The sequence below is a fragment of the Brienomyrus brachyistius genome, chromosome 11, assembly GCF_023856365.1.
Source record: "Brienomyrus brachyistius isolate T26 chromosome 11, BBRACH_0.4, whole genome shotgun sequence".
NCBI lineage: Eukaryota > Metazoa > Chordata > Actinopteri > Osteoglossiformes > Mormyridae > Brienomyrus > Brienomyrus brachyistius.
In genome coordinates this window covers 27,215,614-27,239,289 of record NC_064543.1, presented here as the reverse complement: position 1 = coordinate 27,239,289, position 23,676 = coordinate 27,215,614, and the positions used below count along the sequence as shown (strand labels likewise).

The window sequence follows — 23,676 nt, the reverse complement described above, 5'->3', positions numbered from 1 at the left end:
GTATGCTGTTTTTTTATGGGTTTACTCCCAAAAATCCCATGCCTCACTGTCTGTAAATATCCTGGTGTGTGCATGTCCTGCAATGGCCCTGCCTTGTACTTTCTGCTGGCTGGGATAGGCTCCAGGCCCCTCCCATTGGCCTCTTACACGATCACCGATTGGAACATAATATATAGTGCAAGGAAGCAATTTATGGACAAATGAAGAAGTGGGAGAAAATATGAGAAGCTCCCCATATTATTTCACCAGTCTTAGCAAGGTACTGCTGCATATTCGGAAACTTCATCTATAGAACATCAGGAGCTGGAGGTTTTGTCTGAGATTCTAATCTATGGAAGCCACTTGGTTTGGTACAAATATGAGAAGTTATTTTTCTAAAATTTGGGGCTATAAAATGTGGTTGAAAACTTTAAACTTGTAGACCTTGGTGTTCTGTACGATGGTCCGTGCCCAGCTGTGATGGGATCCGTATCAGCCCTTAGTCTCAAATCCCGATTGAAACATGATGGCCGCGTTGGCGTATATCTCAGTTAAATCTGATGCGTTTGAGCTGTTCCTGATGTGTATCTAGACTTTCCTTAGGAAGATTTATCTGCTCCATAGTGACGGCTTGGATAGAACTTGAGAGAAGATCTGCTGTGGGTGGCTGTGTCAGTCATGCCACTTAGCAGAGTGTCTACGTCACCTGTCGTTTGGCTCAGCATGATGTAACTGACTGCAAATTAATTACTACAAGCTCACTGGGTGTTTGTTTCCATCAGATGTAATGCTGTGTGGGTCGATGGTCAACTCCCAGGTGATGGGGTTTGTGTCAGAAATGAATGGCAGTTTTTGGGGAAATATTTCTGTAAATATGTGTACTGACCAATAACAAAGTCTTTAGAAACCTCTAGAACCGTTTTGGCATCCAACAAAGTTTAGCATGAAATTTGTGTTTGTAATTATTCTGCCTCATTCATTGAGTTTTCTCAATGTTTCTTTTTTTCATTGTAAACATCATCCAACCCAGACAGTGGTTGTTCTTGATGCCGCAAACATCCATGACCTTCTTGGGTTGGAGTGATGGCTGGTCCTACTCACCCCTCGACAGGCTTTCTGTTGGCGTACCTTTGTTGTGAATCGGTAGCTGTTTCTGATTGGCCAGGTCAGCCAACTCTGTGAATCCCCTCATTACCCGCCTCTCAGATCTCTCAAGGGAGGCTCCGGAAATAGTGAGAGGCCTCAAGGATTCCGGAGTGACGATTCTAATTACTAAGGTTGTTGTTTTTAGTTTAGATTTGTAGTTTTCTTTGGGTTACAGTTCAAACGGTGGTTAATGCTTGGCAAGTGTTTACTTTTGTCTCATGTTGGCTGGACCACTGATTGGGCTCCCAGGGGCTTATGGGTCTCATGTGGCCCAGGAGATGGCAGCGCTGTGCTCCTTGGCCTTCATTCGCAGTGTCGCGATGCTGGACGTCTTGCGGTCAGGGTCCATGTTGAGGTCGTAGCCATTGATGCCGGAGCCCATTCCTGGTCCGGAGAAAAGGCTGCCCATGTGCGTCTGTCCTCCGGGGCCCCCGGGGCCCCCAGGGCTGGGTGCCCCCAGGAAGTCGGAGACGCCACTGGCTGCGTGGGGGTGGGGCGTCATGCAGGAGGTGACCGTGTCGCAGGGCACCACACAGCCTGGCACCGGGGATGCCGTGCTGTTGCTCCCGATCCATGAAGGGTTCTGGATCTGGAAGAGTGAGGTGGACATCAGGTCTAATCTCTGACTGATCGTCACTCTGCCAGTCAGAGGAGGGACGATGGGTAGAAGGTGAAAGGGAGATGGACAAGGTATTTCTGTTCTATATTATTGTCATTGCTGCTGCATCCCAAACTGTGTCACACCCTTGCTGAACAATTGAAAGACTGTGCGTATAGTATAGTCAGATTATATAAGAGCACATTCAAATGAACCAGGGAAAAATAAGGTCTAGTCTTGAATTAGAAGATTTGAAAAAGTGCTTAAAGCACAGTAGAAGGAGGCTCACTGCAAACCACACTGACCTTGTAAAGAAATGCTTCCTCTTTCCAGATCTAAACTGGTGCCTAAATGGTTTCCATTTGTGGCCGTCGTGCTTCTGAGTGCAGGCGCTGAACTTTTGTATCTCTTATATTTCGTGTACCTGAGTCATGTCTCCTGCCAGTCACCTTTACTGCAGGTTGCTGACTCTTACTGCTGCCTATCAGCATACAGAGACCACGCTTAGCTTCCTTGTTTTCCTCTCGGGGTCTGATCGCCGATCAGAGAAAAGCGATACGGATCTGAATTTATTCCTCAATATTTTTCAAGTAGGCGTCAAACAGCCTACTTGATCGAATTTTTAAAAAGTCATACAGCACTGAGTGGACGGCATGTAAAATGACGTAATACGGTTCCTGGTCCATCCACACCGTGTGTGGTTAATGGCAGGCAGGGGTGCTGAGTGCTATAGCGTGGGATGGGGGGCTAGGGTGGGAGTTTGAGGCAGGCATGAGTATCTGTAGGAGGGATGGGAGGGAGATGAAAGCCTGCTCGGGGAGATCCCCCAGATGTGTGTAGTGCAGCATTCCACAGCTGTGTCCCCCCCCCACCACCAAAGATCTTCCCGCACCCTCCGACCCCACAGAAGATTCATAATAAATGGGGGGGGGGGGGGGTTCTGGGCCCCCACCAGGCATGCACGCCCCCCCCCCTCCCCCAGCTATGGCACCGCTGCGTCTCAGATCTGGAGGTGAGCCAGCGGTCCCGGATCCAGGAAGAATTCCCCATGCTGGTCCAGACTCCTGTCTGCACTGTCGGTGCTCTGCACGTTGCACTGGGCCACTAATCCCAGGCTATGGAGACGCTTCACTCATCTTTTTCTTTTTGGTCTTGCTTAGCCCATCTGGCTCTACCTAATAATATATTTATAGGAGCACCTGAGTAAGTTCTCCACAGTCCATAAAGTGTCTCTGATCTAAGAGCAGCTGAAGGCTTGTAAACTTCAGCAGCAGAGCAGCGACCGTGGATTTCAAATGCACCCCTGAGAATTTAAATAGTACTTCCCACTTTAGTTTTTTATGTCCCATGCCGCCTCATTGGTCAGCTGCTCCGTTGGTCCCCCCCCCCCCTGCACCCGCAGGCGTACCTGCGCATAGTTCTCAGGCCGTGTGAGCAGGGGCAGCTCGTAGGCGGTGGAGAAGTGTGTGCGGACCTGCTGCATCTGCCCGAAGCGCTCCCTCTTCCTCCACTTGGCGCGCCGGTTTTGGAACCACACCTGCAGGGAGGGAGGAGGGCATGGGGGTGGGAGGGGGGATTAGAACTGACCCATGGAGGTCTGATGGTGAGGCATGCCATCGATTCACCATTGTAGGAGAATAAGCCATGGATTTATGAATCTGTGGGAATCTATGAACTTATATGTACTTTGTATACATTTTACTCGTTTACATTTCGTCATATCTGAAGGAGTGCTTGCCCCCTCCCCCCCAAAATTAATGCTTGGTTAAAGCACTTCATCTGGTATCTGCTGAACTGAGAAGGTGAAAAGGCCCCCAGGCAGACCTGCTGGAGTACTCAGATCCCTCCGAGGGGATATGATTTAGGGACAGATCCACTCACACTTTCATGCATGTCTGGCGTGCATGCGTGTATGTGCATGCATGTGTGCATGAGTGAGTGGTAGAGGGGGTTTCTTAAAAACACTCCTGCTAAGAAAGGGGGGCTGGTGACCTTTGAAGGCCGAGGAGCTGACAGAGTCTGTAAAGGCCCCCTCTTTGACAGCCCCTGCTATCAGAGGGATCAAACGCGGCATGGTGCTTAAAAAAATGTTCTGGAGGCCCGCCCCCCCCCCCCCCCCCCCCCCCACCCCATCACGATCACGCCGAGCCGCCGGCCATGTGCAGAGCAGCGCTCCCTCCCATCTCCTCCGCATGGTCCATGGAGAGATGTAATAAAATTGAGAGAGTCAGAATGATGCAGGCTCCCTGATCCAGACAGAGCCTCCCTGTCAGTAACACATCACCCTGGGTCAGCCTGCCGCCCTCGCTATGCTCCAGCTAAGCCAAAACTGTTATTTACCTCTTATTTAAAGAATACTGCTATGTGGCCACTGCAGAACCGTGCCAGCTTCCACCGCATCAGGAAATACTTTGACTCCAGTGTGAACGCGTGCAAAGTTCTGAAAAAGTTTCTCTTTTTATTCCATCGTGTGCATTTTTTTTCTTTGATTGTTTTGCACGCATACTGTATGTTTGCAAAAGCTAAAGGTCCATCCACATTGCTGGAGCTGGTGCCAACAGAACATTCCCCTTAATCCACCATCAGCCTTTAGGCGCTGGCTTTGCCATCAAGCTGCTCCATGTGTTGCTTACCTTTTGAGACCATATTCATTATAGCTGTTGTATCCTTCAGAGAGTTCGCTTTAGTGTACAGTGTTCTGTTTTGCTACATGGTGCAATAATTACATATAAGAACATAAGAACTATACAAACGAGAGGAGGCCATTCGGCCCATCAAGCTCGCTTGGGGAGAACTAGCAGGAGTATCATCTGTATATGCGATCCAGAAACAGAACCAGCATTCACTGGGGCTGTTATCTTAGAGTGGTTCCTGTTTCCATAGTAAAAAGAAAGATAATTGTCTCTGCCTTCTGTTCTGTTTATGTTTTGATTGTTTTATTCCTGTCCCCTGAGGCTTGAAGTGTCATCTTCAAAAAGCAGATCCTCTTTGGCTGTCTCGGGTCATCATAAAGTCGACCTTGACTCTGAGAAAGGCCGTCGGGTCAGTCAGCTTGCGGCTTTTATATGCATTGATTTTTTATTTTTTTTTTGCATTTTTAGCAACATATTTAAGGAGGGAGTGAATTAACAAAACCAAAAGTGACTGTTCAGGCCGGGAAGGAGCAGGAGAGCTGGGAGGGTGTTCTCTGCCTCACATGCCTCACGCCTTTCCTCACGCCGGCAAGAACCCAAACAGACTCACAGAGCCTTTTACCCAGAGGGCCTTTTCTGAAGGGTTCTCAAGGTCCACATGATTAAAGCACTGGATAATTGTCTTTGATATGTGAGTTTAAGATGGTTGTTCTGATGTTTATCGCAAATTTTCTTACATGTAAAGGCAAAGAGGGATGTAAATGAAAGCAGGCTTGGATTTGGACCAGCAACATCTGTCACCCTGTCACTCAGAAATTTGTGTTTCTTTGCAATGGTAACGTGATACTGGCTTTTGGCGTTTTGGTGGCCATTCTGAGTATCAGCGTTTATCCTGTGGTTGATGAGGTTAATGCATTTGTTGTGTGAATAGGTTTTGCTATGACTATTAAGCAAAATAAAAAAAATTGATTGCTGCTATAAAATTTTATTACCTATAAAAATGCATCATTGTGGTGATTTATTTTGATTTTGAAGTAGCGTAAACTGTCATGATACTTTTGATGAGCTTGATGTAATTGATATAACAGTGCACTGCATATTTTTTCTTGGCTTGGTGAATGAAGTGTCTTATCTTTCTCTTCTCCATTAACACTCCAACTCTCCCTCTCTCTCCCTCTCTCCATCTTGCTCGGTCTCCCTCTCTCCATCTCTGACTCTACATCTGAGGGGAGAACTTAGGAAAATGATGGGATTGTCCAAACCAGAGGTTTGTTTTCTTTTCATGTTTAATTTCCTGAGGCCTATGCCTCTGGCGTCCAGTGGAATAACACGTGGTCCAAGAGTGGCTGCCATGATCTCCTGGCCCCGGCTCTCTCCTGCCCCTTAGCCTGTCTAGCACATGTCAGCGTGATTGTTATCTCCTCTTATTCTGATTCGTCTTTGGGGGAGATAAAAATAATGGTTTGGCCAATCAGAGGAAAAATGACCGTGGAAATTACATAACCACACTCTTTGTGATCCCTCACCTTGTAGATAATGATGAGGGTGTGTTTCACCCACCCTCTGCTGGGACGGTAGCTCCTCACAGGAAAACATGACTGCACTACACACGTGTCGGTGATCCCTTAATTGGTCAGGATGTTGACAGCTTGAGCAGCTCACGGGCTTATTAAAGAGCTTTATTTATGTTCTCATATCGCACAGGAACGAGAGGGCACGTTAAATCCAGCCATGTGAAGGGAGCTGGGTAGCGGGGCGCCTTTGAAGTCAAGCTGTTTCAGTGCAATCCTGTCCACCTGAGGGCAGTGATCTGCCATAGATGCTAATCGGAGTTGCGTTCTGGTGCCTGGCCGGGCCACTCAATAAGCACGTAATGCCCTTCATCTGCAGGCTTGCTGACCTTCCATTATCTTGAACTTGGGAGTGTAATAATTTTTCTAGAAGAAATATAACATAATTAACTGAAATCAATGCATTTTACATGTCATTTTTCTCCCAAAAAGGAACTCTCGATGAGCATTGTACAGATGAATAATGTGTCATTTTTTTAGAAGGCTACATTTTGTGATTGAGACATTCTTTGTTCACAGCCTTAAATGGCCACAAACAGATACACAAAGAATACATTCCTTTTAAAACACTGGACAAACAATATATTTTATGATCTCTTTCTTTTGATTTCAGGAGATTTAGGTTTACTGTTTTTATAATGGACTCTGGCACATAGACTCCCCCTTTGTCTTTGAGCTGCTTCTCGGCATTTATTGTATCCCCAACCCCGGTCATGACGTCGCTCTGTTTTCTAACTCGGCACAGTAAGGTAGTTTGTAGGCTGACAGGAAGTTTTGAAATACCCGTAACCTCAGACCATTCAGCTGTGTCTGAAACATATACAAACCAAAGCACTGCTCTCTCTCTACTCCTGAAATGTGTAGAGACTGAGCAGTAGTTTGACATTTGTAACAAACAATTTAAGACCCTTGGACCATATTTTAACTTTTTGATTTGTTTGTCAGTTTAAGCAAAGCCGTGTGAACCACTTCGAAGAACATTAGCAGCTGAAAGAAATATGAATGATTAATATCCTATTTGTAGAATTTATTGTTTTGTAATTGATTTCTAACTCTCTACATGAAGCTACATATCCCATTAACAGACTGGAATTGAATGTATATAATGTGTTTTGCTGTCTGTAAGGATTTGCAGCTGCAGGAAAAGTCTTAGACCATGTACATTTACCCCAGTGGAGGATTTAACACCTGCACTCGACACTGGAGAGGCACAGATTTCCCCCCATTCAGGGCAATAAAAAACAAACAGTACAGATCTAGGAGTTCTTCTGGGGTGGGGGTTAGGGGGGGGGGCTGTCCATCAGAGCTGGAATGCTGCAGTCACCATGGGACAGAAGATCCTCAGATCGGGCTTTGGATGGTAGATGTTGCCCTAGTTCCTGTATGAGTTTGTAGAGCTTCCTGTCTATCATCCTAAACTTAAATCCTTAAAGTTAAAATACTTTACTTGATGGCAGACAAATATTATTCTACTTATGTATTAATTAACCACAAACTAAGTCTTAGTTACATATTGATCTCATGTTAATTCATCATTAATGAATCATGAGGTAGTTAATATAATTTCTATTTCTAATTGTTCTTAAAAGTTCTGATGAGGAACTGTTGAAGGAACAAGTAATAAATAACATAAGTGAAATACTGATCTCATGTTAGTTTACCAATAATAAATCAACGCACTTTTATATCTAGTAGCTACTATATTTTTTTTTCGTTATTTGTACTTCAGTAATAACTGAGTTATTACTAAATATTTGTGTCCCGTCAAGTAAAGTGTTACCAGAGCACTTATGATGTCCTTATGGAGTGTCATTAAAACCAATGCACAGTGTGGATGTGTTGAGACAAGGATGGAGATAGGGATGTGCCACGATGCCTGCACCTACCTGTACGCGTGCCTCAGTCAGGTCCGTGCGGAGTGCCAGCTGTTCACGGGCATAGACGTCCGGGTAGTGCGTCTTCTGGAACACCTTCTCCAGCTCCTCCAGCTGGTAGCTGGTGAATGTAGTTCGGTTACGTCTCTTCTTGCCCTTGTTGCTCTCGCCCTCAGCCTTCTCCAGCGGCCCTGTCAACTCGGGGCCTGGCCTCTCTTGGGAGCCTTTCACCCCAGGATCCTTGACGCTGAGGTAACCTCCCTCCATCGCCGTTGGGTCGGTGTTTGGGGAAAGATCTGAATCTATCAGACCAGTCCTTTCTTTGGCTGTTGGGAGAAGAGGAGGTGCAAGGGAGAAGACATCTATCAGCAGAGAGTTCCATAAATGTAACCCCCCACCCCCAAGCCTTAAAGCCTGAGTGATCCCTCACCATGACAGAGTTATGAGAGTTATTGTGTGTTAAAGTGTTATTTCAGTTTTAGCACTGAGGACTTTTTTATTCGATAATGAAAGAGTAGTTTTTTTCTCATGTAAGGTTCACTTGCATTTTGTTAAGAGGATGTAATCCCTTCCATTTATTGACAACGATATATTCTGGGTTCACAAAACTAAAGTTAATGTAACTACCGCATCCTGAGTGTCCTTTACAGAATAGGATGTTTGCTGCAACTTGGATATCTAGGCATAATTAAGTAAGTGCCATAAAGAAGTTTCCAGAACTTATTTCCCCAGTCAAACTGTTAACATGCAAGTGAATGTGAAACCCTGTGGTGTGAAGTACTCTGCAGAAACAGGTGTCAGCAACTCACTCCTGCTCTGTTCTGTATATTCCGACAGGGATGCCTGCTCTTTGGGACGGCAGCTACCTGTAACAGCACATCACATTCTCAGTTCACTGCACAGCTGCCTGAAGCTGTTACACTTTAAGGTGACATGTGAATACCACCCCCATGTAGATCCAGGTAGGAAATATGCATGGTCATCACATCAGCTGTCCACCAGGGGACGTCCTCCTGAGGAATTAACTTCTGGACCACAGAACCCACTGGGGAACCTACCTGGCATTTCTTATTTCAGACATTGCCAGTTTCTAAAAACTTTAGAAATGACAGGACAGCAATGTAGGGGCATCACAGTCAGTGAATTGATTTGCAAGTGTAATCAGAATGGTGAGGAAAGGTGAGCTTTTTCACTTCTGAACGTAGAAGCCCTTGAATAGGTTTGCCAGGAGGCCTGTATCTTGGTGAAGCACTGGGGCTCGCTTGGTGATTTTCGGTTTTCCATTTGTTTTTTTTTTGTTTTTTTGCAAAGCTGAGCCCCAAGCCCTGATGGGAATGCACCAGCGTTGACGGTCTAATGACTCACACATTGCCAGCTGTCTCGAACTGACACATCCTGTTAGGTGAAACAGAATATGCATGTGTACCAAAACACGAACATTTCAAAACGATTCCTCCGAGATTGCTCGTGCCAGTCGCTCCTAGCAGAAAAGGCTCTTGGGCCGTTTGAAATACATGATCAAAGTCTCCTGTTTATGACCGTGGTCCTTGATTACTTTTGGCAGAGAGAGCAGTGGGACCATTGCTTACTCGTCTGAGTGATTGGACGTGGCTGTAAGTCTCTCTGGTGGACCGACAAAACAGCAGAAGGCTACCTCTGGGGGACTCAGCGCAAATTGTCTCTGTCAGAGTGGTAACGCGGTGGGGAAGCCCGTGGGCCAACGCAATGCTGTACAAAACACTCCGTCCTTTGTTTGCTGGAAATGTGTCAGCAGGGAGCAGACTTTTGTGGTTCCAATTTAAGTCTGTTGATCTTTCGACCAACTTTATCTTCGGGCTTCTTGAAGAGCAAGTTGTCGCGTGGGGAAACCGTTTTAATCTGTCAGTGTCGGGAATGCGCTCACGCTCAAGGAGTGTGCCTGTGAGCTCAGGCTTGTCTCTCTTTTTTTTATACTCCCCATTCAAACCCACCTCTACCTTTCCTCCACAGAGAGTGCTGAGCTCACAGTAACTTGCCCCCCCCCCCGCCAAACTACTTTCTTTAGCAAATGCATCAGGCCATTCTCTGTAGGGGTCTGCCCAAGTCAGCCTTACACTGGTTTGATATCTCAATTAAAACAACCATTTAATTATATCCCGCCAGATATATTGTGATCTGTTATCTCTATGAAGCTGCTCCTTCTCCCAATGCCATGCATGTTTCACATTTAGCCGAAGGTGCTCTACAGTAATTTTTTCAACTATTTCACATTTAACTTGAGAGCCAAGATCCCACAGCATCTGTCGCAGTTGCTCAGCTCGTGATGAGGTGGCATTTGAGCCTTTCATTGTTCTTCTCTGTACCTAGGAGCCTGTCAGTGGGCGGTCTTGGTCTTCCCAGGCTGCTGGGATCCTGCCTTCTTTTCCTTTTACCTTAACCTTCTATACTTGGGTAGTGTGTCAGCATAAGACACCTGTTAACAGGGGCATAGGTTTCATATTAACATTGAGGTGCGACATCATGTCCATTTTTTCGTAAAACTATTGCTGCTACACTTACAATATATAAAGTGAAATTTATATTTCTGTTTTATTTTTATTCTTCTTCACTAATATGGTAGTTTAAGTGTGTTAAGTCCCGCATTATGTATGCTGCATTTGCGGGAATTATTAAAATTATGCACAATTTGCAAGATTCTCAAGTTTGTCACTGGGGCTGTACCCTCAAGGGGGGTGCCAATTGTACCCTTAGCTGTAGGTAATTGTGCCTTTTAAGGTACATAAATGGACCATTGATATTGGTTGTACCTTAGCGATGTTATTGGAAGTCCTTTGCTGTACCTTAAAAGGTAGAATTACAAGGGTACAGCCCCAGTGACAAGCAAAGGTACAAAGTTTTACCATGTTTTCTGGGCACTGCATAGCTGGAGTAGGACACTGTGGGTGACAGTGGAAGAGAAGGTCAAACGGGAGTTTAACCCCAGTGCATTTATACCTTCTTGTAAAGCCCAAAACGGGCTGTAAACTGGTTTTATAGTGTTTTATCCTCTGGGAATTACTGTTAAAGGTTGGTGATATTACTGCCTAAATGCAAATGACGCTTTTTGTAGAGCATGGAAATAACCATACAGAGGCCCAAGTGACATTTTCCAAGATTTGATAGTTTTTAAATTTACAATAAAAAAAAAAAAAACATTTGAACAAGAATTCATCCATATCAAGAAACATCCAAGTAGGATTTTAGGACCCATAACTTCCCCTCGCATATAATCTGTCTATTTAAAATAATAAACTATATATTCAGTTTATAGAACAGAAATGCAAAGATTTCTACTTCAGCAAAAGCACATGGAGTTAAGCTAATTAGCGTATGTAATTGCCCGTAGATTGTGTGCGTGCCCTGCGAAGGACTGGCATCCCATCACGGTGTACCAGTCTTGTGCCCTCTGCTGCCTGGGATAGACTCCATGTGACCCCGTCCAGGATATGTCGAGTTTTACCGGCACCGCACATTTAGCTGCTTTTGGAGCTCTGAGGGAAAACATCAAAGTCTAATTTAAGTAGCTGTAAAGTATCAGGGCATCCCATCCGCGTTTTTATGGAAAGCGATAGGTGAGGTCAGGAAAAGGATAGTAAAAGGAACGCTTAAATTCAGGCACCGTGAAGACCCAGCAAAAAGGTTAATGAGCAAACCTCTCAAAGGGAGAAAAGGAAGCCCACAGATAGCCTATTAAAAAGACATAAACCGAAAATTGTTTACAAAGTTTTTGTGAATTAAGACTTTTTATTAGAGGAAAGCAACAGAAGAAAAGTGAAACGCGTGCTTTCTTCGCTAAGCGCTAATTTGAAGATGCGCTTTCCTCTTTTCTGCTCTTACGAAATTGTTCAGATCTCAGCGATTCACTGGGATTCCCGACAGCCTGGTGCTCCGTTACAAGCGCTATTTCGGATTTGAGCCGCAGACACCAGCTGACACCGTGGGGGTGTAATGTGTAACCTGACTGACAGCCCAAGTCATCGGCTTTTGTCCTCATTTCATTACAAGTGTAATCGCCGGCGGAGATCAGCATTACTAACTGTGCAGTGCGGAGGCATTACGAAACTTCCCGTCAGAGATCCACCTACCGCTTCTCGCGAAAGCGGAGAAAATCGCCGGAGCAACAGCTTACTGTCTCTCTGTAGCACGCCCAGCATAAATCCAAAGTACTGCAGAAAGTGCGGAAATTATTATTATTATTATTAGAACTGAGACCGTTCTGGATTATAGATAGATAGATAGATAGATAGATAGATAGATAGATAGATAGATAGATAGATAGATAGATAGATAGATAGATAGATAGATCGATCGATCGATCGATCTCCGGAGTACCCGGAGGAAACCCCACGACGACATGGGGAGAACAGGTCCCAGAGGTGTGAGGCAACAGTACTAACCACTGCACTTCCATGCCGCCCCATGATTTAACATAATGAATTATAATGATTATTACTCATTAAGTCTATATCTATCTATCTATCTATCTATCTATCTATCTATCTATCTATCTATCTATCTATCTATCTATCTATCTATCTATCTATCTATCTATCTATCTATCTATCTATTTAAAATACAGAACGGTCTAAGTTCTTATAATAATAATAATCAGCTGTATGTTTCCAAATTCACAAAATTAGAAATAACTAATTATTCCTAATAAATACGCAAAGCATATCGAGGAGGGGGTATCTTGAAATAACTACTTAGCCCCTGACGGTGAACGAGTATTCACGGATGATATTTCAAACTGTAGCTAAATTTACGGTGGCACGTTTTATGCCCCATTGACGGGTCCTGCCCCTGTATAAGTATATATATGTATAAGTAGCTTCCCCTAATGCATCCCCTCCGTGTGCCAGAGACTGATTTCCCTGAAGCAGAGGGACTGCATGGATGGAAATGCTTGCGTGTGTCGCGCAACCCGACCGTGGCGGCCCCATTGATCTGAGCGCAGCTTCTTCCCGCTGTTGCTGATATATTAGATTTATTTGACTTCATTCACCCTGTATTTATATTGGAAAAGTCTGCCGATGTTAAAATAACTTTCAAACTGCAATCAGACCCGGCACAACAATGCAAGAGTTTGCGCGGGTCTGTGTTAAATACCTATTGATCAGCTGAGGTTTCCCAGCAAGGAAGGCTGATAATCTTGGACAACTTTGGCGAGATTGCCTGAAAGAGGAAACGGGGGAAAATTAATGGGGGGGGTTCCTGCTGCCTGGAATCCTAAGAACGCCTTTCTGGTTTGGTCCTCTGTCACACTGTAGCCATGACACTTACATCACTGGGGATTTTACTCACGTTGTTAGCTTGGTTCTCACCCAGAGTGAGATAAATGACCAATATGGCAAAAATACAAAGCATGTGGGAGCCCTATATTATATGTACCATTACATTAACAGAAGAAACTTTCTTCTGTTAATGTATAAGACTTTTCAAAGGATGCATGTCATAATTTTGTCTTCATTTTTTCTGCTAATGAGGAAGATTGAGTGTTTTTATTAGGTGCAATGAAACAGGCAAAATTCATCACTCCCCAACACAGATTTCTGATTTAATTTTTATCAGCTGTTTGATCCCTTACACTTTGAGCTTGAATCTTCTTCAGCATTTGGTATAAATTTCTGTCTGTAAATTTTGGATAATTACTCTCTATATATAAAATGTACATGGGAAATATCAATCGAAGCGAAAACACACGTGAACATGGGGAGAACGCGTGCGAACTCCACACAGAAAGGACCCGGGACCGAACCCAAGACCTACTTGCTGTGAGCCAGCAGCACTAACCACTGCACACCACCCTCATGGGAAATATGATTTTGCATAAACAGTGGGATAAAAAAATGTGAAATCATTTATCACTTTATGAGTCAGTCAGTTTCCTTTTAATAATTAGTACTATTGTGTCTGCATAAACAGTTTAAGACTTACTATCCCAAACAGCATTTCTGTTCAGCAGCACTACCCCTGAATACATATAGGCTTGACTGGCCTTCAACAGCTTTCTAGGAATCTAGGCCTCATAATATCCTACTACATGTTAATGAAGACCCTTGTTCCTGGACCAGCAGGGGCCCCACATTTTGCTAGTGAGAACTGACCCCTGGATACTGAGCAGCTGTTGGAAATTGGGACACTGAGACAAACAGCTTCTCATCACAGATCAGGGGCTGGGAAAAGATTCACACTCCACATGGCCCTATGCGCAGTCACATGCCCTTATTTGCAGTCACATGGCCCTATGTACAGTCATATGCCCTTAAGCGCAGTCACATGGCCCTATGCGCAGTCACATGGCCCTATGTACAGTCACATGCCCTTATGCTCAGTCACATGGACCTATGCGCAGTCATATACCCCTATGCGCAGTCACATGGCCCTATACGCAGTCATATGCCCTTATGCGCATTCACATGGACTTATGCGCAGTCATATACCCCTTTGCGTAGTCACATGGCCCTATGTACAGGTCTCCCCACTCTGCAACCCATAAACACAACTTCTGCAACTTCACACACAGGATGTAGGTGTTAAAATACACCAGTTACCTATACATTATAGTTTGTCTGTCTGAACTTATTCAGGGTCTCTGAAATCGTAGCATTGTTTGTGTGTCCTACAGAGATGATCTAGGTTGGTTTGTGTCTTTGATTTAACTGGTTTCACTAATTAAGTTGTTCACTCCATATGACTATAGTATATGAGAACTGCAGTAGATTATCAAGGCCTAATTTCTGGGATGATGTCCATGTTGATGCTCATTCACGCATGGACCTCTTCTGTCATCCATAACCTAAACCGAGCCAACTGCATGTTGAGATGTCGCTATCATTAGCTCATGGAAACCAGTCACTTCTTGTCATAGTGCCCCCAGTGGTGTTGATGTATGAAAAATAATGACAAACCTCTATTAATCAGTGACGTTCCCTGTGGTCCTGGTGCATTCCTGCAGTCTCTTTAACATTCAGTCAATCAGAAGAGTTCATTAAGAGTAGCATCACTATCATCTGGTAGAGGCTGCCTCTAGCCTGGTGCCTGCTTAGTACCATTTTATATGGCTCCAGGCAGTTTGCTTATAATGCATACAATGTCAGGTCTTTTCCAAGAAGGTAAAAACTTCCATTGTTACACTGGAATTTCTCTACTTTTCTATTCTGTTTTAAAAAAGCATGCACTCATTCTTATTTAACACTTTTCTGAAAGTGTCTGTTCAATTTTTATATCATCTTTCCCTTAAGAATCAAGTTAATAATAATTAACAGTTTCTGATACCTGGCATTTCATATTTACAACATGCAAACGCCCTTTCTGGCCTTATGCTTTCACAAACAGTTTCGTCCAGTTCAATGAAAAAACATGCGTTTTTTTACAAGAACGCTTTCCAAATTTTACATTTAGCAACCAGTTTTCTGGGAAATGTTCTGGACTTTTCTTGGTTTATTTCTGTAACTCTTTGTTTTGCTTTGTGGAGTCAGAGCACTGATGCCAGACTCATTTTCAGGTTAAGCAAAATACCACTTAAGGATTTCCAACACTCCTCACAAAATGACTTACATGCATACAGGAAATAGCATGTATTAATCATAATGAGTGCCAGCAGGTAGCTCACCTCAGCACCAATGCAGTTCTTCATGTGAACACAGCAGCCAGCGCTCCTGTGACTGCATGATCACTATAATAACTCGGGTAGTTACCATGTGGCACAATGTTGTCTTAGGCTGCTCCTGTCAAACCCCAAGCTCATGGACCAAAAGCCGTCATTCTTAATTGGTGGTTTTGTCAAACAGATGCCACATCTTACTGGCCTAAGAACAAAAAGATCATTTTGCTGCCAACAACTGAAATATTTCCACAACTCTGTTTACAATTTAAGATTATAATTCAAGTTCCCCTAGATTAGTGCCCTGCCCACAGACAAATCTTTTAAGTTCTATAAAAACTTTATTTGATATTTATATGTTCAGCTACATTAAAGTTGTATGTAGAGCAGGTCCTCAAAATATTTCATTTTCAGTGCTCGATGAGAGTTTGAAGCTAAATGGCTTCTGCTACTTCTCAATGGATTAAATAGAGTTTAGGCGACTAAGTTAAAAAAATGTTCATGTGGACATTTTACAGCGAGAATGAAAGCTGGGACTCGTATTGTTCACGTTCTTTCGTGGGACATAATTTGGAATCATACCCTGACTCCTGGACTTGGCAGCTCTGGACCTCTGCAGCACTTTTATTGTTTTCCAATCAGCACTGAAACTGCAACAATGCAAAGTGCCAGCAACATACATCTCATTCTTATCCGAGGCAGACTGCGTGTTGTTAATCTCTTTGTGTGTTTGTTGCTGTACAGTATGTGCAAGGGTATGGATTTGGCTGTGGACAGAAGGAACATCTTCCTGCCAGCACCAGTCCAAGCCCATCTGACACCCAAAGTGAACATCACCACCGGGGCCCCCCACCCAAGACAAAGTGAAACTGGCAAGTACTATGGTGCCCCCTCGGAAACTGGCAGCCTAGGCAGCCGCCCATGTCATGTTTAGCAATAACTGGTCCTGTTCCCTACCAATTTAGGCTGATTTCGTTCTTACCAACATCGAACACCCCAACACCTTAGCATTCTTGCAATCAATATAAATTATACTAAAGATGAAACGTTAACAGTTAAACAGTAACAAATGAAACATAATAGCACGTACACGCGGATTATGATGGCTATCATTCTTGTGGATGCCTTTGTAATCGTCATTAAAATTATTTTTATGGTTATTTGATTAAACTGAACGTGCAATTCTCCTATATTCAATAAACTCCGAAGTGGGCCGTATGTTGCATTGCAATTCCGTCTGTCTCTTTGGAGTTTGGTCTGTTGAATGGCATCGACAATAGCCTACAATTTCGATTGTTTCAATAAATGTGGAATTTTAATTATTTGCTAAAAAATTTAAACTAAATTAAACTATACTGCCAACAATTAATCAGGATGGATTAATCTATCACATTTTTAAATGAAACCATATAAAACAAATTTTCTCATAAATAGAGAATTACTTTTTGTCTCTCAGTCAGCCACACGCTATTAGCAGTACAATAATAATAATCATTAATTATAAATCGACCACCGAAAGACAATACTAAAATGATTGTTTTTAGAAGAGTACAAAAAAATTGCATACAGTCAAAATGGACAGAAATGAAACATGTCCCATATGACTTTCACGGAAAGTAATTTAATGTCTAATCAATATGTCGTAATCGATTATATTTTTGTTTGGATATGTATGTAATTGTCAGCTTATGTTACGCGTTAAAATCAAATGTATTCCAATGCTCTCAGGCAGTCTGCCGATTCTACCGCTTACCAGTTTTGTGGGCCTATCTGTTACATTTTTGTGGTATTTTGTAAAACCTATCACTAACAAAAATATAAACCAACTGAAGACTCATTGCGATACTGTCAAATTAAATTGGATAGAAAAGCGAAACATTTCACGGTTCTGCAAAAAAATAATTTAAATTTTTGTGTTTTTTACTTTATTAAGTCTTAATTTTATAGCGATGCCGGCAAAAATCAGCATACAGTTAACCAGGATAAATGGAGCGGCGAGTCTTTGACAAAGTAAAGCTTATTCACAGCCAGCTGCACATCAGGCTGCCATTAATTCAAATCTGCAGCCGATATTACGTCAAGCGTCAATAAATTATAATGCTATGGGTGCTTGGACGAAAGTATTTTTCTTTTATGTTATGTCAGTTAAAGTTTCATGGAAATCTACGCTGACTCATTCAGGCTTTTTGTAGTCAATGTGTTCCAAACCACCTTTATATACAACCTTTACTTTTTCAATAATCTCGCCAAGATCTGTATAAGAACAAAAACAAATTATTATTATTATTATTATTATTATTATTATTATTATTATTATTATTATTGGTTCTATCTGCGGTTTTCTTAATTCATCTAGTTGTCTAATTTTGGGGGAGGTCGAAGCGTTTAGTTTACTGTAAGAGCAAATTAATCAACAAGTCTATATGACAACCGAGTACGGTGTAAAAGTCGTGCAGAAAATACGTTTAAATTTAAACGACACAAATCAACTCTAGGCACTTTATCGGAGTTACAGTCACAATATCGATTTACAATTCATTTATCATAAAAACTGTCACTTTGAACTGTCATCCCGCGTGGCAACTTAGTCGCTCATTAAATGTATTGTCAAAAATGGTTTGATATTAAATATAGCCCGTATAACCCAATGAATACTTTATGTGCAAATAACTTCTGTCAAAAGATTTTGTAGTCATTCACATTACCCTTATATTTTGAACAAATTGTGCTGTATTAGAATTGCAGTGGACCTTTTAATACAAATTTATGAATGCGTAATTTTTAGTGGTAGAGTCTATTAATGCAATATTAATGCACTACAATAACATATTAATATCAAAGTATTTATCCGCTTTCCAATAACCCATTCATCTCCCATCGATTTATCCTGCATGGAAAAAGTCGGAGGCGGTTTTACATAACAATAATCCAAAAGTTTGTCATCATAAAGTGGTAAATAAGTTCAGTCTTCTTCTGTCGTTTGTTCCTCTCTCACAATAAAAAAAACACATGAGGTCAGAAAGCAAACATTTACAGAGACGAAAAATTATGCCCTGTGAGTTTAATGGAACGTATTTAGTCTTAAAATACCAACGACGAATGGAATCGTCATTATATGCTTCATTAAGGTAATGTATGTCAGGTACAGTAAGTACATTTTAAAAAATACATGACGGCATACAATATGCCAATGATCCTCATTCATGCAGACGTTTTTAATCAATGAAGTCACGTAAGTCCATTGACAACAGAATTGCCATTGGTTTGTTCGCATATGTGCATGTAAGATTTGTATAGGCCTATAGTTGTATGTGTTCTACAACTGAGGCACTATGTCCTGTTCCTGTCAACGTGAGGCACCGTATCACCCCAAAAAAGTGTCTGTCTGTATCTGTGCGGTTGATGTATCTGTGATTATCTGATTTTGATGGCTGAGAACTGGAACTACTACTCCCACAACAACAACTACTACTACTAGTAGTATAGTTGTAGTACAATAACAATAAGAATAAATTATTATTATTATTATTGTTGTTGTTGTTGTTGTTGTTACTGTTGTTATTAAGCTTTCACACCGCGAACCTGTACTAAATAATTATATTGGTTAAATCTTTTAGTTCGCTTTATAAGGCTAGTTCGGTTTAAAGGCTATATAAAATTATATAGTATTATTTTAGTTATTGTTTTTACTCATCATTGCTGAAGAGGATGAGGGTTTTCTGTCCCCCCCCCCTTAGGGTATTATGTACTGTCAATTTAATTCTACCAGTCTAAAGCAGGCGGTGTTTGCACGTCCAGAAGTAAAGTAGGGCACTATATACTTATATACTTATAGGGCACACTATATTTAACGTATTGTTCTTTGCTTTATTGCTTTGCCAATGGTCTACGTCAATAAGGATATGTATTTATCATTGCAATATCCACAAGTGTTAAAATAAATAGTCTAATCCCGCTCATTTTTAAGGATTATAATATAGATAGAAAAAAATCAATTCCTTCGCTAAACGGAAGATTTCATGCTCCAAACGCTATAGTATAGGCTGCTCTGTTATTGTGTTTACAAATGTGGTTATTATACAGACAGTTGCAATTTTTTTTTTACAGTTCTTGCCTAAACTAGCCAAAAGTAGAATCTCTTGCGGGTCGCATGCAATATTTTCTCATTTGGTCTCTCGTTCGTTATGTTACTTTGTAGGAGTAACTACACAGGAGAATAGAAAAAAAATCGCCGGTTTAGGCAAAGAAAGGTGGTTATACTGTTTTGTCGTTTATTTCAAATAACTCTGAATCTTGTCTGAAACACATTTTATAAGTATATTTAGGAAAGACAACAGATTAACACAAAACTACGCTTGTTAATGTCTTGATAACCCGCGCCATAGTTTTTAGGTGGTTCATTACACTATTTATTAAGACAGAACACAGGATGACTGCGTTAGGATGCAGTCGTATCACGTATGTATTTTCAAAAACGAACTGAAGGTCTAAATCTTTTTCAGACAGGCGTAGCTAGCTCAATTACAAATCCAAATCACTTAAAATTGCAATTGTACCCTCGAAAAAAAAACTAAATAAACAATAAAAATAAAATGATACAGCCTCTCAGTGAACTCACCATAGCAAGGGATGAGAGCTCCGCCGTGCCCGCTGTCTTGGTGAAGTTTGCTGTCTTCTGGAGGAGTTTTGCAAGAAGACCTTTGCATGAAAATGTGGTATTTGTGGAAGGTGCCTTCCTCAGATGTCGCATCCAATGACGGGCAATCCTGTTGGAAAGGGCTCCGCGACTTTTCCCCAAAAATCTGACCTTTGTTGGCCATGAAAGTGGGGCTGTATTTGGTATCACTTGCCTGGAATGTCCTAAAAGGGTTTCCTTGGTGATCCGTGCCTTGGGGTGCAGACGGGGTATAATACGAATCCATGGATGCCATATCACAGTATGAAACGCACGTCTCCGCGTTCATTCCTAAAAAAATGTTCTGGGGGAAAAAAGGGATCCGATTTCTTTTTCTATCCGTTATTGATGGCGGAGCTAAGAGCTGCTCTCACGCTGTCTCGGTCTTGCACGCACAGACTCGTACACACGTATACATGCTCTCTCACACACACTAGCGGTCGGGTGTAAATGATTCAGGTATTTTCTTGAATCTAAAAACCGACCGAAGCCTTGGGGTTTAGACCAGTAACAAAAACTCTCCTTCTTTCAGAGGGCAGTACTCCTGCTATATGGTGAACAAAACCCTGTGACACAGACGATGGTCCGGACCTCTGCTCAGTCATTATGTAGATGGGATGAATGGGTGAGGTCAGACCTCCGCTCCAAAGAAGAAAAATCTGTTTGGTTGTAGATCTGGAGGAATTCAATACACGATAATACAACGGTGATATGACTATGTAACTGATTTCAAACAAGCAATTTAATGCTGGATTTGCCATGGTTAATCTTGTGAGGAGGCACGTTCCTACGTTTACAGTGAACAAAGTACCCACAAATATATGAACTAACGACTGGGCCGTTCTTTCAAAATTCATGTTACTTTCACGAATCTAATTTGTATGCATTTTGTAGTGTGCAAAGAGTTTTGGTCTCATTCAATTATAAGCGTTCGATGTGTCGGGATGGCACAAGATCATGAGCGTATTAAAATATGTGATTTTTTTTATTTGATATAATGTGTTGTCCAGTTAAAACCTTTATATTATACAATATGCGGAAGTGAAAGGACAGTGTTCCGTTCCTTATCGATTATTATTATGATCATCATAATCAACAACAGCAACAATCATCATCATCATCATCATCATCATCATCATCATCATTATTATTATTATTATTATTATTATTATTGCAAGTTGGTATGGAATAAATTGCCGGTGTTAACGTGACATTCCTTCTTTTCTATTAATACTTTTACCATAACTTCCCGCGCATTGGCACTAATCTCAAGCCTTTATTATTTTTTTTTCCAATAATCTATTGGGTAATTAAAATGCTGAAGATTGTCCGCATGGCCTATGTTGCAAGCGTCTGCAAAGGAAAGCTAGACTGAACACCACATACGCAATGGAGATGCTTTCCACACAGGAAGCTAGACAGAGCCTCTGACTCCATACGCATAGGTATATACAGACGTAGTCATTCCTGAGATAAAGAGGGTAGGGGGTTACACTAGAGTCCTGTTATGCCCCGCCCCACTTCAGGCCAGTATCCGTGTGCGTGTTCGCAAATACACAATATACAGTAAAAGTTATTTTAATACAGCAATATCACAACTGCAAAGATTAATACATTTAGACTGGAAAGGCAGGTGGCATTTAAAGAGATTAGTTTTCTTACATATGTTGTTTGTAGTGTTTAAAAGTATAAAAAATGATAGTATGATCGTGTATTTGTAACTCAGGTTGAACAATATAGAAAGACAAACAAGTTAACGCTTCTCAATCTATTTTAGTTTCACCAATTGACACGAAAATTTCACACATTTGGTATTCGTTTCACACTTTCCGTATCACAGTTTTTTCTATGTACGTCTAAGTTAATTACATGTAATAAACATCTTAGACCTTAATTTATATAATGCGCATTGGCGCATTCTTGCATGCGTAAGGGAAAGCAATAACATATATATTTTTTTTAAACTTAGGGGAGAGGTCTATTTTGATTGTTTATTAGCTTGTTAATTTATGTATTTCATTAAGTATTGGTTGTCATTATCTCCTAAAACAACAGGGACTAGGGAAAGGCTATTTCTTCATAGCATCTATGATGCCAATCAACTTGCAGCAAACGGTGCAGATTTAAGTAAAGATAAATAATTTGCCCTATTACATCGTAGTGTGGGGACTGACTAGGATTACGAACAATACATTAGAAGTCGTTGGCCGACTTCTTGACATCAGATTCATTGTTTTATTTTGTATATTTTATTCCAGTTTTTCAGACTAGATATAACGCGCTTTAAAATGACCCATCGTTAATTACTGTTGATACATTTTGTTTGCCAGCTTGTAAAAGCCCCGAATATCTTAAGCCGATCGCCGAGTATTTTAGCCCCGATGCCAGTCTGCCTGCAAAAAGAAAATAAGTCAAGCCCAGGTAAACTTTACTTAGCCCTGGAAACGCCCCGTGGAAGTTTCATGGTAAAATTAAGGAACTACATAAATGCATCGAATATGCTAGATTCAGAATATTTTTAGTTTTAAGTATACAGTATATACTGACGAGTGTCATTCACACTATTGTCACGCTGCTGTTTAACTTAAGTTTGACTTGTATAGAGTAAGTAAATATTGTGAGGGCTTCCATATTAAACCAAAAAATATGAACGGACGCAAATATCATGTGTTCCATTACGTAGTCTAGTTATTACACAGTTAGTTTTCATTTCCATAGACATAGGCTAGGTAGTTAAATATGACAAAAACGATTTAATTTGAAGCCTTAATAAAGCGGTAATATAACTTCTAAATGCAAGTGTAGACTATGTTAATTGAACAGATATTGAAAATATGAATCTGTTTCCATACCTTATGTAACACAGGACGTTACAACTGGCTGGAAGAATTCTTGTATTTAATTTAAAAGATGTCACTTGTACCCCATAGCCTGTTTAAATTGGTTCATTTAAACGTTTTTATACATTTTCCCTTTTATGCGTACAAAAGGACCCTTGTGGTGTGTTATTATAATCTATTCTAACATGGGGGGGGGGGGGGGGGGGGGGGTCGCCTTTCGACATAATTCGACACTGACAATTTTAGAAGGATATGTCAAAAAGATTCGGATTTTTATCATATTAAACGAGTACAAGTAAGTACATCGTTAGCAAGAATACTCGCGTTAATAAGTGGAGACAGGATGGGTAAACATCCGTGCATATGCTTTTTAAAATTTCAAGCGTTTGTTATCAGAATTTTTTGCTATTTTTCGTGAAATGTCTATAAAATCACTTTTATTATTCAGATGTTTATTAACATGGAAGATGTGTCTTAATATCGCAATATTAGAATCCATATTCTTTAAACCTATAATTATGCAGTTATTCCTTTCCGCCTGGTTTGCGTAAGGTGGCAGGATCTTACTCACAGGCACTGATCAGAGATGCTCTATACCGGCAATTCGAAATATATATAAAAATATCTAGAATCGCGTCCCACGTCTTTAAATGGAATAACAGCTCAATGAAATGCATAGTTTTATCTTATCCCGCTTTCTGTTTTCTCGTAATATGTTTCCATGTGTTAAAAAATA

At 41.4% G+C, this 23,676-nt stretch overlaps 1 protein-coding gene across 2 annotated transcripts; it reads right to left on the bottom strand.

Annotated features, from left to right (window-relative positions):
• Positions 1 to 277: 277 nt before the first annotated feature.
• LOC125751689 (homeobox protein aristaless-like 4) lies at positions 278 to 20,777 on the bottom strand. Of its 2 annotated transcripts, XM_049030845.1 has the most exons (5): positions 20,044 to 20,777; positions 8,611 to 8,667; positions 7,814 to 8,127; positions 3,132 to 3,260; positions 278 to 1,714 (listed from the first exon to the last, which is right to left on the bottom strand). In XM_049030845.1, the coding sequence occupies exons 1-5, from the start codon at positions 20,387 to 20,389 to the stop codon at positions 1,388 to 1,390; spliced, it is 1,173 nt and encodes a 390-aa protein (XP_048886802.1). In that variant the 5' UTR covers positions 20,390 to 20,777; the 3' UTR covers positions 278 to 1,387. The 2 variants fall into 2 exon arrangements, with proteins under 2 accessions (XP_048886802.1, XP_048886803.1); XM_049030846.1 differs by lacking the exon at positions 8,611 to 8,667 and having other exon boundaries at positions 20,044 to 20,774.
• Between the last annotated feature and the right edge of the window lie 2,899 nt (positions 20,778 to 23,676).